The 15,035-nt window shown below is 27.7% G+C and overlaps 2 protein-coding genes and 1 long non-coding RNA gene across 3 annotated transcripts; all 3 read right to left on the reverse strand.

Moving 5' to 3' along the window:
* Nucleotides 1–141: 141 nt before the first annotated feature.
* LOC135930670 (ATP-dependent DNA helicase pif1-like) lies at nucleotides 142–994 on the reverse strand (the record flags this gene model as incomplete). Its single annotated transcript, XM_065467483.1, has 1 exon — nucleotides 142–994. A coding segment is annotated over exon 1 (853 nt), but the record flags the coding sequence as incomplete, so codon positions are not given.
* Nucleotides 995–1,874: 880 nt separating this feature from the next.
* LOC135930671 (uncharacterized) lies at nucleotides 1,875–4,334 on the reverse strand. The gene is made up of 2 exons (XM_065467484.1): nucleotides 4,262–4,334; nucleotides 1,875–3,529 (listed from the first exon to the last, which is right to left on the reverse strand). The coding sequence occupies exons 1-2, from the start codon at nucleotides 4,332–4,334 to the stop codon at nucleotides 1,875–1,877; spliced, it is 1,728 nt and encodes a 575-aa protein (XP_065323556.1).
* Nucleotides 4,335–6,078: 1,744 nt separating this feature from the next.
* LOC135930672 (uncharacterized) lies at nucleotides 6,079–6,547 on the reverse strand. The gene is made up of 2 exons (XR_010572847.1): nucleotides 6,497–6,547; nucleotides 6,079–6,209 (listed from the first exon to the last, which is right to left on the reverse strand). It is a non-coding gene; the product is annotated as an uncharacterized LOC135930672 (long non-coding RNA).
* Between the last annotated feature and the right edge of the window lie 8,488 nt (nucleotides 6,548–15,035).

The following is a 15,035-nucleotide window of genomic DNA, read 5'->3' on the forward strand; positions in this document are numbered from 1 at the left end:
AATCTGCACTATAATAATGTTTGATAGGGCCTGAAATTATATTAATGATATCGTTGTTGAGGATAAGCGCAATTTTATTTTTGGTGGTTAATATTATTTTAGTAGAAAGACTATCTATATCAGCAATTTCTATTGAATTACCATACACACATTTTATTAATGAATCATTTTCAAGCAAATAAGGTGGGATTTCAACACTATTTGTAGGAAGATCAGAATTGCTGCGTGATAGCCCATCTCCAATTTTAAGTAACCAAGCATTGTAATCAACTTGATCTGATGAAATACGCATATTATCAATCAAATGTATTATTTTAAAATGACTCCATAAATATGAACTTTTTATACAGGACTCTATAATATCGACTTTGGAGCCTTTAGGCACTACTGGTAAAGTCTGTCTAAAATCACCACCTAATAAAATTACTTTTCCGCTAAATGGGTGGGAATTTTTCATAATGTCTTTAAGTAATCGGCCAATGCATCGCAAAGAGTGTTTAGTCATCATTGTGGCCTCATCAATAATAATCAATTTGCTATTTTTAATATCTAGAGTTAGCGAACTATGTAAATTCATATGGGATATAGAAGTTTCAGAGATAGGCACAGGTAATTTAAATCCGCTATGGATGGTTCTTCCTCCCTTTAAAAGAATAGAGGATATGCCGGTGGTTGCAAAAGGCAATACAATTTGATTTTTTGCTCTTATATAACACATTAAGGTATTGTAAAGATACGTTTTACCTGAACCTCCAGGGCCATCCACGAAGAAATATCTTTCTGGAATATTTTCTAATTCAATCGCTTGTATAATTAAATCAAAAGCATATTTTTGTAATCGGTTTAATTTAGATATACGCTCGATTGAATCGGCAGCTTCAACATGGGCATCATAATGTTGTTTTGGGGGGATTTTTGTAGGTGAAGGAAGATCAAAACTTTGACAGCATAAACCATGATCAAGAAAAACGTTTTCAATGTCCATTAAAGCCATGTTTATTGCAATTACTTCTGAATATTGACGCAAATAATCTTCAATCATCATAAATCTGAACCTATTCCATAGATATGCAGGATTTTCAGGCTGACAAAAAATGCAGATAAAGACAAAAGTACTCCGAAGTTGTGACGGCATTTGATATATTGATCCCTCTTCTAAGCATGATTCCCACTCTTTATCATCTGATAACAAATTTCTTTTAATAGCTGCCTCTTTAAAAGTACTCATTAAAATTCCATTAATAGTTTTTAAATAATCAAAACCTGTAGCCCCGCAAACATGAAGTAATAATAATCAAAGGAAAAATCGTTCACCAGAATTAGGATGAACGGAATACAATCTCGAAATTACATTTAATCGTTTTTTTCTTAGTTTCCAATGGTAATTTGTAAACACATAATGATAAGGTATTTCCACATAAAGATATTGTCTAGCATTTAGATCTGTCTTATTTAACTCAAACCATGCCGTTAAAGTAGTATGTTTATTTTCTGATCTCAATAGAGCATCTCTTTCATGTCCAGCAGTGAAATATACTGGCTGTTGTAAAGGTAAATGAATTCCTAAGCGAATAACAGCGTGCGAGCGGTCATGCATATTATTTTCTAATAATCTCCACATTGATTCACATGCACTCACATGCGCATTTAAATGTGATTTAATTTCGTCATGAATATTTATATTTGAAGCAACATTAATGTCAACATTAGTACAGTCATAGCCCTTATAAATATACTTAAAGATATATTTTACCGATTTAATAGATGTACAAATTTCCACGTTAATATGAGGATTGAATTTTAACATTAGATATCGATTATATGAAATAACATAACGATTATCCGTAGGTTTACCGGAAAGAATTGTAATACCATTATCTCGCCTTATAATATGGATACCCATCAATATTTGGTCTTGTTTCCATTTGAAAATCCTTCGGAAATTTTTTGGTACATATGCCATTTTCCATGCAAGGCGATTTGGGGTTAAATATCCCGCAAGGACCATGTATCATAAAATGGGTAACAATCTGAAAAAGTTTAGGATCGAGAATTTTATCTGGCATTTCGGCACAAACAAATTTATCTATAGCTTGAGATGTTTCAATTTTGCTATCATCGTTTAAAATAATAAGTATATGGGCATGAGGCAAACCTCTTTTTTGGAACTCGATTGTATATATAAAAGCCATAGATTTACCAAATAAATTTTTTTTATTTATATCGAACAATAATTCATTTAATTTCAATTTAAAAACACGGGCTATTAAATCTGGTATATCTGTAGGACTTTGCCCGGGAAATAGATTTTCCTTAATTTCACGCCAATTAGGATTGCATGTAAAAGTAATAAACAAATCAGGTTTGCCAAATTTGAGCACAATGGCCATTGCATCGTGATAGCATTCTCGCATATTTCTTTGAGAACCTTGAAAAGATGATGGTAATATTACTGCTTTGCCGGGAATTATATTGTTTGACTTTGTTTCCAAGTAGTCCATTAATCCAGAATATTCATCTACTCGTAATTTTGGCTGATTTTGTCTAATAAAATTTAAATTATTCGCCTCGACCTGTAAATAGGAATCAACAATATATTGTTGTGATATTTTCCCAGCAAAAAGGATTGGGTTGAATTCATTTTCACGAATTGCTAATCTAAATATTTTAAACTGTAGTAGTGAGATATTTGCCCTTGTACGCCCTGTATCTTCACCCTTTAAATCTGGTTTCCAACCAGGGTCACCAAAAGGAAATAATAGAGGATATACCATTGGATCAAGATTAGGGCTTAATATATTTATATTTATCAGATCACTACCATCAACTCGAGGATAGACCTTGATATCCCGTTTAAATGGGGGTTCACCATCATCATTTGTAAAAATAGCTACTTCATCTATATTAGGAATGTTATATCTTCGCTTGTCACTTGAGCGATCTGCACGAAAAATCATATTGATTTTTTGAACTGGACGATTTTCTTGAATAGCCCTATTTTTTTCTTCTTTCTTAATTTCTCCCAAGGTTTTAAAACTAATAGAAAATGGGTTATTCTGTCTTATTAAAATATCTAATCTTTTTAAGAGATCCTCATTGCAACCAGAATTTTCTTTCATGTGTAACCTGCCATTAACAGCCTGGGTGGTCTCAAGGACATATAGTTGTGCAAATTTAGGAGGCATCCCAGTGGAAGGATATAAATGAGATGTTCGGTGATAAATTTGCCCATGAACTCTAAAACAATATGGGCCTGTGTTTAAACTATTAGAAATCTGTGCTCCTATGGATGCGAACGCAAGTGAACTATTATAAGATCTTATATATTTCATAAAGTTTGAATGAAATTCATTGTTAGGATTAGATAAAAGGTCTTGTAAAAAAGGAATATATCGGATTGATGGTATCTTAACTTTACCCTTATGACAGCAATTCTTAAATTTGCCATCTGTGGGTTTTTCCAATAAAAAATTTAGAAAATCGCAATAATCGCACTTAGTGTTAAGTAATCCACAATAATGTTCTTGTCCTAATGATTGTTGTGCAGAAATATTTATCTAAAATAAATAAAATAAATTTGAGGCCTGCTAAAAATTATACATATAAAGAGTGCAGACCCGGTGTAATTGTAAAATCAATACCATCAAAAATCAATACGTTATTGATTTTTATAAATCTTTGATTCGACATTTATATATGAATCACAAAATTTTATAAACTCAATCAATAAGGTCCATTTAATTTATTTTAATTCATAATATCATTTAAAACTTTGAATCAACAATTATATAGCACTTCACAAATTACAAATAATGAGTAAACAAAATATAAAATATATAGGATATCAAGAATTGTAAAACAAATAAATTTCCTGATAAATTATATAAAAGAATAGAAAATCATATTTATCATTTTAATATATTTAAAACTATTAAATCTATTTTAAATAAAATTTTTACAAATCGAAAATGGCCGCCAATATTTATAAAGCGATGAAAAAATATATAATAAATAAATATTTTATATTTTTAATGGTCGCCAATATATTTGAAGCGATGCAAACATCTTAAAAATCTATACGGTATTGATTCTACAATAGCAATATATCACTACGGTATTGAATCTATAATGATATCAATACGGTATTGAAGTTACAATTATTACAAATTACCTTAAATATAATAATAAAAATGCCCTTTACTCTCAATTATATAACTTAACAACCCCAAAATAATTCTTTCTAATAATATTAAATAAATACCATTGACCATTAACGACGATCCATATTTAACATAATTATCTTTATTTCCAATAAAACCACCACAATCTAACATAATGTAGAAACATATAACATAATATAATTATCCAATTCTTCATTTCTCAAAGGTCCACAGCTGACATCCAAAGGTCCACAGCTGACATCTAATCCAATATCTCTTAATCTCCAACTACGGGTTTTTCCAAACAATGAAACACACCCCGTGATCCTTATCTCCTCTTCTTCCCCCAAGGAAAACTTAATTTTCCCGTCAGAAAATAACTGACATTTGATGTATTATATTAAATTTATTTCTTCTTTTTTTCAACAGCTACAACACGCCCACCCTTCACAAGCCCAGCGTCCCTCTCTTTGTGGTGGTGTTGTATCGAATCGCCCCTTTGAATTGTATCGAATCACCTCTTTGAATTGTATCGACTCGCCCATTATAATTGTATTGGGACGCCTTGAAGATGTTCAGGGAATTTATCGAATCAACTTCCCTTATAATGATTTATAATATAATAACTCCAGTACATTTCAATATAAAATCGCCAAAACAGACATTATCAATAATGACATGTACATTGGGGTGTCTGCATTTATAATCTACGGAACATTAATATGGACAATGTAATATCCGCAAAACATAATAATTTATTCATTTTAAGACATTTGGGAACTACTAGCTATAATATACATTATTAGGGTATGATTCATGGTAATTAGGAAATAATGATTTTACATATAATAATGTAATGTGAAAACATTGTCTATGTGTGAAACGCAATTTCAACACATGTAATTTTCATTCTATCATGTGAAAAAAAACAAAGCTACATCTTTATAAATATTTCCTAAAATGAATATAAAAATCCATCTTTAGGTATTAAAAATAATTGCGAAACTTGGCCGAACAAAGATTATAAATAAAATTACAATACATACGTATATAAATACATTTAATATTATATATGAAGGAACAAATATATAATATGTAGAAAATACAATATTTTCCATCTAGGAATTACTCAGTATCCTAAGAAAAATATACCATTTTTACCTAACTCTGTCATCACAATTAGCACAAATTCACAAAAATGTAGAATGCAAAGTAACGAAAATTGATAATATAATGGGCTATATGGTATATATGTAAAGAATTTTTAATATACCTTCACAATATAAAATAATTTGAGTCTTTTCTTTAAAAATATGTTCATAATTAAATAGTAAAATGTGATGTGTTATAAAATTATTTAAAAAAATGTATTATGCAGCATAAATTTACAAAAAAAACTTTCCCCAGTATGCAAACTAAACAATATTTTCACCTCAAGGCATACCCCTCAACACGGGCTGACCTTATCTGTAAAAATATTTTCCCTTCACATCATTGCATACCACACAAATAATATAATAATTGCAAATAAAACTTCTTATAAAAATTTATAATTTAAAAAAAAAATATATATATTAAATATAAAGATTTCATAATTTGGAAAAAAAAAATATTATACACCATCTAATGTATCATACAAATTCCTATCCAATTTATATATACACTAAATACAGACACTAAATCAAAATAACTATCCACATCTAACATTATAGATATTATTCTGACTTCATCATACTTCAATTCCTTCAAATTCTCATTCATAATTAAATATATCATATGTTACCTATACAATATATTAACATTATAAATAATAATTCATAGTTAAATATATCATATGTTACCTATGCAATATATTAACTTTAATTAATAATAAATTATCCCATACATATTCATCCCTTTACAAACCCAAAATGCATAATTAAATAATACACACTTTATTACAAAAGTCTATATCCATATATATTTTCATAAATTTCACATATTTAAATATTTAACAATCCTTTCTGTCCTGCTGTTCATGAGGTCTTTCAGCTTCCTATGACGGAATACCTATAACACCATTCAATGAGTTTTAAGGCATACCAAATAATGATCAAAATTATATGTACCATATACATCTAGACATAAGATAATATACCAAATATTACTGTCTTAAATTCCTGATCTTATTTCCATATTTCTGCCTAATACTCATTACATACTTTCTATCTTACACCTTTTAAGTTAAATATAAAAGTATAGAAATCCTTAAACTAATGTATCTGTATAGTTTTTAGTACATTGCCTTGTCAAAATTTCTCTTATGTAATATGTATACAACAAAAATTTTGTTTTACTTTAAAACCGAATCAACCCACTCTTTCGATCTTGGTCAGCTGGCAACAATATTACAAATTACCTTAAATATAATAATAAAAATGCCCTTTACTCTCAATTATATAACTTAACAACCCCAAAATAATTCTTTCTAATAATATTAAATAAATACCATTGACCATTAACGACGATCCATATTTAACATAATTATCTTTATTTCCAATAAAACCACCACAATCTAACATAAAATATGTAGAAACATATAACATAATATAATTATCCAATTCTTCATTTCTCAAAGGTCCACAGCTGACATCCAAAGGTCCACAGCTGACATCTAATCCAATATCTCTTAATCTCCAACTACGGGTTTTTCCAAACAATGAAACACACCCCGTGATCCTTATCTCCTCTTCTTCCCCCAAGGAAAACTTAATTTTCCCGTCAGAAAATAACTGACATTTGATGTATTATATTAAATTTATTTCTTCTTTTTTTCAACAGCTACAACAACAATGGGTATTGATTTCACAATCAATACACCGGTTCTGATGTAAACATATGCCAGGCTAATAATAATTTTTTCTAAAATATTCCATGGGTAATTACGATTATGTAGCACATACTTATTTTATCTTATATTTTGCCCGTCAAGATGATAGTGAAATAAGATTTCTTTTTTATTAGTTGATGAAATATATTTTTTATTGTGGACATAAATTAAAATTAATAACCATATACTTCATAAATAAATAATAAATTTTGAATAACCCCTGATGATGGATAAATCAAAAATTTTCTTATCTTATGAGATGTGATTCAGAAATTTATATTTATTAAAATATTTGTTATACATAAATTAAAATTTTTAACTTGGTTTGTTTTTATTGATTTGGATAGATTAAGATTTTGGTGAATAGTAGATTTTGGTAGTGTCTAATATAAAAAAATTTATTTGTTAACATAAATTAAAATTTTTAACTTCGTTTGCTTCTATTGATTTGGGTAGATTAAGATTCTGTTGAATGGTACATTTCGGTAATATGATTCGTAGAATCTAATTTAAATAAATTTATTTGTTAACATAAATTAAAATTTTTAACTTTGTTTGTTTTTATTGATTTGGGTAGATTAAGATTCTGTTGAATGGCACATTTCGGCAATATGATCAGTGGAATCTAATTTAAATAAATTTATTTTTTAACATAAATTAAAATTTTTAACTTCGTTTGTTTTTATTGATTTGGGTAGATTAAGATTCTGTTGAATGAATGGTACATTTTGGTAATATGATTAGTGGAATTTAATTTAAAAAAATTTATTTATTAAGATAAATTAAAATTTTTAACTTGGTTTATTTTGATTGATTTTGGTAGATTAAGATTCTGGTGAATGGTACATTTCGGTAATATATATCGTGGAATCTAATTTTAAAAAAATCTATTTGATAACATAAATTAAATTTTTTACTTCGTTTGTTTTTATTGATTTGGGTAGATTAAGAGTCCGTTGAATGGCACATTTCGGCAATATGATCCATGGAATCTAATTTAAATAAATTTATTTATTGTCATAAATTAAAATTTTTAACTTGATTTGTTTTTATTGATATAGGATCACTGGAAAAATTATACTTAGATATTGCACCAAAGGTATCTTGTGTAGGAATCTAAAAAAAATAATAAAATAGATTTTAATGGTCCACAGTAATGTTCAACTTGTTCTTAATTTTCAGTATCTTCAAGATGATTGGATGTTGAAGCAAATTGTTTATTTCCAGTATCTTCAAGATGGTTGGATGTTGTAGGAATAAGACTTTGCTCGTTCCTTTTCTTGATACGACAAAGTGCCTGTCTCTTTCTAGCTTTCTCCTTATGTTGATTTATTATTAAAATTTAAAAATATAAGAATTACTCAATTTTATAAAAATAAGTTTAGTTTAAAATATTTATTATTGTGGACATAAAATAAAATTACTAAATATATACTTCATCAACATATTTATAAAAAATAATGGAAAATATTAGAATAGCCCCTCACCTAATAAATATATATTTCGGAATCACATCTTATAAGATAGGAAAAATCTGATTCCTCGTCATTCTTGACGGGCTATCAGCTAACATACAATACAAATTAAAAAAAATATAAAATTTACTCTTGTTGAAGCAATAATGCCTTCTTTAGATTTTGGTAGTATGAAACGTTCCATTGTTTGGTTTTGTTGAATGGTATCTTGCGTAGGAATCTAAAAAAAATAATAAAATAGATTTTAATGGCCCACAGTAATGTTCAACTTGTTCTTGATTTTCAGTATATTCAAGATGATTGGATGTTGAAGGAAATTTTTTATTTCCAGTATCTTCAAGATGGTTGGATGTTGTAGGAATAAGACTTTGCTCGTTCCTTTTCTTGATACGACAAAGTGCCTGTCTCTTTCTAGCTTTCTCCTTATGTTGATTTATTATTAAAATTTAAAAATATAAGAATTACCAATTTTATAAAAATAAGTTTAGTTTAAAATATTTATTATTGTGGACATAAAATAAAATTACTAAATATATACTTCATAAACATATTTATAAAAAATAATGGAAAATATTAGAATAGCCCCTCACCTAATAAATAAATATTTCGGAATCACATCTTATAAGATAGGAAAAATCTGATTCCTCGTCATTCTTGACGGGCTATCAGCTAACATACAATACAAATTAAAAAAAATATAAAATTTACTTTTGTTGAAGCAATAATGCCTTCTTTAGATTTTGGTAGTATGAAACGTTCCATTGTTTGGTTTTGTTTAATGGTATCTTGCGTAGGAATCTAAAAAAAATAATAAAATAGATTTTAATGGCCCACAGTAATGTTCAACTTGTTCTTGATTTTCAGTATCTTCAAGATGATTGGATGTTGAAGCAAATTTTTTATTTCCAGTATCTTCAAGATGGTTGGATGTTGTAGGAATAAGACTTTGCTCGTTCCTTTTCTTGATACGACAAAGTGCCTGTCTCTTTCTAGCTTTCTCCTTATGTTGATTTATTATTAAAATTTAAAAATATAAAAATTACTCAATTTTATAAAAATAAGTTTAGTTTAAAATATTTATTATTGTGGACATAAAATAAAATTACTAAATATATACTTCATAAACATATTTATAAAAAATAATGGAAATTATTAGAATAGCCCCTCACCTAATAAATATATATTTGTTGAAGCAATAATGCCTTCTTTAGATTTTGGTAGTATGAAACGTTCCATTGTTTGGTTTTGTTGAATGGTATCTTGTGTAGGAATCTAAAAAAAATAATAAAATAGATTTTAATGGCCCACAGTAATGTTCAACTTGTTCTTGATTTTCAGTATCTTCAAGAATAAGATGTGTAAATTGAAAGTATATGGTTTTGCTCGATGTGGTGTCTGTTAAAAAATATAATTATTTACTGATGATTGAAGGTTTTGCTCGATGTTGTGTCTGTTAAAAAAAATATCAATTATTGTAATTATTATATTATTATATGTTTTGTAATTGATTTTTGTATTGAAATTTTTTTTTTGATGGCGGTTCGATTTGGTTTATGAATGCGTGTTTGATATGTTTAAGCTATGATGATTTTTATTGAATATATATATTATAGATTTGAATTCCTTAGCTCTTGTAGGATTATCTGCAAACATTTTTTTCATACTAATGTTCCTTCCTGCCTATTGCCTCAAAATACTTCTGAAATGCTTTCCATGATATATAGGAGATTAAATCCATTTTGCTAATATGTTCTAAAATGGCTTAAAATTGCTATGATAGATAGATAGATAAATTATAGATATATAGAAAGAACAATATATTTGACATCAATTAAGACAAAATATTTACATTTCAACTTAGAAATATAATGCTATTTAAAATAAAATATAATATTATAGATGGCGCTAAATATCATGGAGATTAAAACTACAATTTAACATAACTTAAATACTTCCGAATTTGTTAATATTAATTAAATATTATTAAGAATCACTCCCTATTTAAGTAGGACAAACGTCCAATAATTAATAAAGAAGTTGAATATTACATAATATATCTTCTTATATAATAAAAGGCTTGTCACAGTCACAGTCACAACTGTGACATTATATATAGTCATTATTTTACCCGATAATAGTCAATTATAATTTTGTTAATATATTATGTAATATTCAACTTCTTTATTAATTATTGGACGTTTGTCCTACTTAAATAGGGAGTGATTCTTAATAATTTTAATTGACTATTATCAGGTAAAATTATAATGTCACAGTTGTGACTGTGACTGTGACAAGCCTTTTATTATATAAGATATTGTGACTATGTTATATGATTGTAAATATCGTAAGTTATTATTTTAATATTTAAGGCGTTATTATATATTTAATTGTGACTTGATCATTGGACATGTTATCATGTTTTATTTCGAGTTTAAAAGTTAATTATTTAAAAAAGAAAATAATAAATAAAGATGACATTTTTTATATAATTATTAGAAGGAAATTTATTGAATAAATTCTATTATTTTTTCATCATCTTTTCTATATCAAAAACGTTAACAACCACATGCAAGTTTCCCCGCTTGCAACAATTAATAACAGCTTATAGATGTAAATTATTGTGTATTGTATTGTATGCCATTGATTAAATTAATATTTTAAATGTTTTATTAAGAAGGAATTAATATTAATTAATTACAAAGTTGCGTATTTAATTTTAATATATTCTTATAATAAATATATTTTATACTCGCCAAACAGAACTTAGTTTTGGTAGTAAATGCAATAATAATGTTGAATGTCTTACACATTATTGTGATAATAATACATGTAAATGCAAACAAGAATATTATCTTTCAAATAATAAAACCTGTGAAAAAAGTAAATCTATATATTAATTTAATAAATTCAATTCAATTTATTTACGATATATATAAAATAATAGAAAAACCATATGGTAAATCATGCAATGATAATGTTGAATGTTTGACTGGCCAGTGTAGTAATAAATTATGTTCGTGTGGAGTTGGTTTTCATTACTTAAACGGCATATGTCAACCTGGTTTGTTAAGAATTTAAAAAAAATATTTTTTTTTATCAAAGGGTCTTTTCTAAATGCTTCATGTCTAAAAGATGAAGATTGTTTGAGAATTACCAGTAATTCTGAATGCGATCAACTTACTAAGATATGCAGATGCAATTCGCAATCTTATTTAGAAAATTCTAAATGTCCCCCAAGTAAATTTGTATGTATTTATATTTTTCTTTTCAAAAATCATTTGTCTATCAATATTGCTTTAGTCGTGAATTACAATCATCACAGTTATAAGTGAGGTCCAAATTTTAGATTTCATGTTTTAAAATTAATTAATAAAAGAGGCTAAATAATATTAAAAAATTTAATTTGTTATAATATATCCATATTTCAGGTTAAATAAAATAACTTAATTATATATTTTATTTTTAAATATTTTATTATAATTGTCCTTTTTTATTGTTATTAATAAACTATATATTACTTGAAGTATAAAATAATGTAAAGGATTACATCATAATTTACAAAAGAAATGGAATATATTCATATGCGATAGCTTTATATACTTAAAAAATATATATAAATTTAAAAAAAAATTAAAATATCTAAATAAACAGCATATTTTAGCTAAAGCTACTAATAATAATGAATTGAATTGACATTTTTAATAAATGTATATTCAATACCAGTCGCCTTTCTAAATACAAAATCCCATTGCTTTAGCAGGATACTATTCAAAAATAATTATATATTAGTGAACTATTGTGCAACAAGAATTAAAAATTTTAATGACGCATAATCATTTTTTATATGATATGGTAATTTATCAATTGATAAATTTTTTATATATTTTGATTACTATAATTTTGTTACTTTTAAAAGTAACTTACTTCAAAAATACGAAAAAAACTTACCAAAAATAGAAAGAACCCCAAAATAAGGGAACTTTCCAAACAAAGAGCTTAACAACATTTTAAGACTTATAAAAACTTTCTTAAACAAATATAAGATATAATACCAACAAATTAAGAGGACTCATAATTGTTAAAATATTTTATTCAATATAATTAAAACAAAATATTATCAAAAAAGTAATAATTTTAACATTATTCGAAGAAAAAATGATCATTTAAAAAAACTTGATAAAAAAATCTTAAAAAAATTGATAATTTATAGAAATTTAAGCACTAATTAATAATGATTGAAAAAAATTGGTTACACAAAAACGATAAAAAAAATGTCAGTATAAAATAATCGACACTACATATATATAAAAATATATAAACAGTTATGACATGCCACCCCTTTATGGGCTATTGACATGCATCACTGCGAAAATAAAATAAAAATATAGACAACATACTAATTATATAAATATGGATAATGTAAATTTTCATGTTGCCGGACCTTGCGAGCAATAATTCATCCATATAATTATAAATCCCTTCAAGACCTTGGAAGATGCCATACTACGCTGAAATATCAGCGCTGACACAATTAATCCAAATAGTAACCCTCAAAAAGCAAATAAATTTTTAGGAGTCGTTATCGTAAACAATTTTTAAATTTCTTCTTTCAAAGGTAATTGTAAATAAGCAGAAGAAAAATCAACTTTGGAAAAATATTTGGCACTCTTTAAATTGGCCAAAATTTCTTCAATCCACCTCCACTAGGTGTATTTCTGTAGTCGAATAAAAAATTCAAGAGCGATATCTAAGTCTATATTACTATGCTCCAAAATATCTTTTGATGTGCAATTTGAAGGTTCTCACCATCCTTTCGACTTGCCCATTTGACTGCTGATGGTGGGATAAAGTCTGAAAGTGATGTATGTTGTGGTATCCAAATTTTTGAATAGTTGATTTGTAAAGTTTGAACCATTGTCCGTGATTATTTGTTCTGGAATACCAATATTTTTTTATTGTGATCTCAGCACATATTGATTTAACCGGCGTGATTATAGGAAACTTAAACTATGCGGCTACTATATGTAACAAGTATCTATTAAAATGGACTAACGTAGTCAATTGTATTCTTTCAAACGGCTATGTCGTTAACATTCAAGGATGCTGTGTATTAATGGGATTATCTGCCCAAATATTATATGATTTGCATTCTTTTATTTTGTTATCTATCATAGGTAATTCCAGGCTATCAAAGGTATACTTTAGCTAAATACCTTATTTTGCCGGTAAACAGATGTCCTTCGTGTAAATGTTGTAGCATTGATCTTCTTTACAGTATGATGTTTTATTTTCCTTAAATAGACAATTCATAACATACAATTCTTTTATCATATTATACATCTTATTTTTTATCGTTTCACCATCCCCGGGGTATAGTGGGTTATGATGTAGGCTTGGAAACAAAAGGTCCCAGGTTCGATACTGGCAAGGAACGTAAAAATTTTCCGGTTTTTCTTCGATGACTGATGTGTAAAGACATATGGTAGGATAAATTTCGCAGCTCAGAGATGACACCCCGGTCACCGACAGGCTTGGATAGCTGGGTGCTAAGGATACTTGTCCAATAAACAAAAATAAAGGACACAAATTAAAATATGAATATGAAATCTAGGGCGTTCCCTCCAAGCGGTGCGCCAGGGTGTGGACCTCATCCTGCGAAAAGTAAAATAAAGGTCAAATCAAAGAAGACAAGATTAACAACTTTGAATATTGATATACCTAAAGGAAGGACGAGAGAATAGGCATCAATTTTGAACAAGATAAAAGTTTATATAACTTACATACAGGAGACGAAATGGAAAGGCCAGAAGACTTTAGTGATTGGAGATGGGTATAAATTGTACTGTAATAGAATTGTTAGCAATAGGAATGATGTCGGCATCATCCTCAATCAAGATCTAACCTCCTCAGTAGTAGAAGTCAACAGGATCTCTGATAGACTAATGAAGATAAACTCTGCACTGGTCAATCATTACTACACATCCTTTCAGTATATGCTCCTCAAACGGGTTGCAAAGAAGAGGAGAAAGATGACTTTTAGATATCCTCGATAAGCTATAGAAATTCTTTAGGATGACTTAGTCATAATAGGTGGTGACTTAAATGCGCATGTGGGAAAAGCAAGAGATAGCAACAAAAGGCATCATGGTGGTTTTGGATATGGAGAAAAAAATGATGAAGGAGAGCATCTAAAATTTGTGCCAGCCTTCCACCTTGCCTTAACCAACACCTACTATAGGAAAAAAGACAGTCATTTAATAACATATAAAAGTGGAGAAAAACACAAATAGTTTACATGTTAATCTCTCGCAGAAGATTAAAAGAGGTAATAGACTGCAAAGTCATCCCAGGAAAAGATATCGCCGCGCAGCACAAGCTACTAGTCATGGATTTACACATCTCAAATAATTCAACTCAAAATAAGATAAAACTTGAATCATGCATCAAATGGGGTAAATTAAAAACAATGACAGATGCCTTTGCAATCAATACACATATTGAAACAATAGAGATACCTTTGCAATCAATGCA

The sequence above is a fragment of the Gordionus sp. m RMFG-2023 genome, unplaced genomic scaffold, assembly GCF_954871325.1.
Source record: "Gordionus sp. m RMFG-2023 unplaced genomic scaffold, tfGorSpeb1-WG-v2 contig_271, whole genome shotgun sequence".
Classification (NCBI taxonomy): domain Eukaryota; kingdom Metazoa; phylum Nematomorpha; class Gordioida; order Chordodea; family Parachordodidae; genus Gordionus; species Gordionus sp. m RMFG-2023.

What these genes read in the sequence shown, in the direction of transcription:
- LOC135930671 (XM_065467484.1), bottom strand. Translation starts at nt 4,334, where the DNA reads ATGTTAGATTGTGGTGGTTTTATTGGAAATAAAGATAATTATGTTAAA. An exon ending in ATCGTCGTTAATGGTCAATG is followed by an intron (nt 3,530 to 4,261) that starts GTATTTATTTAA and finishes AACAATCATTAG; the next exon opens with GACAAGAACATTATTGTGGA.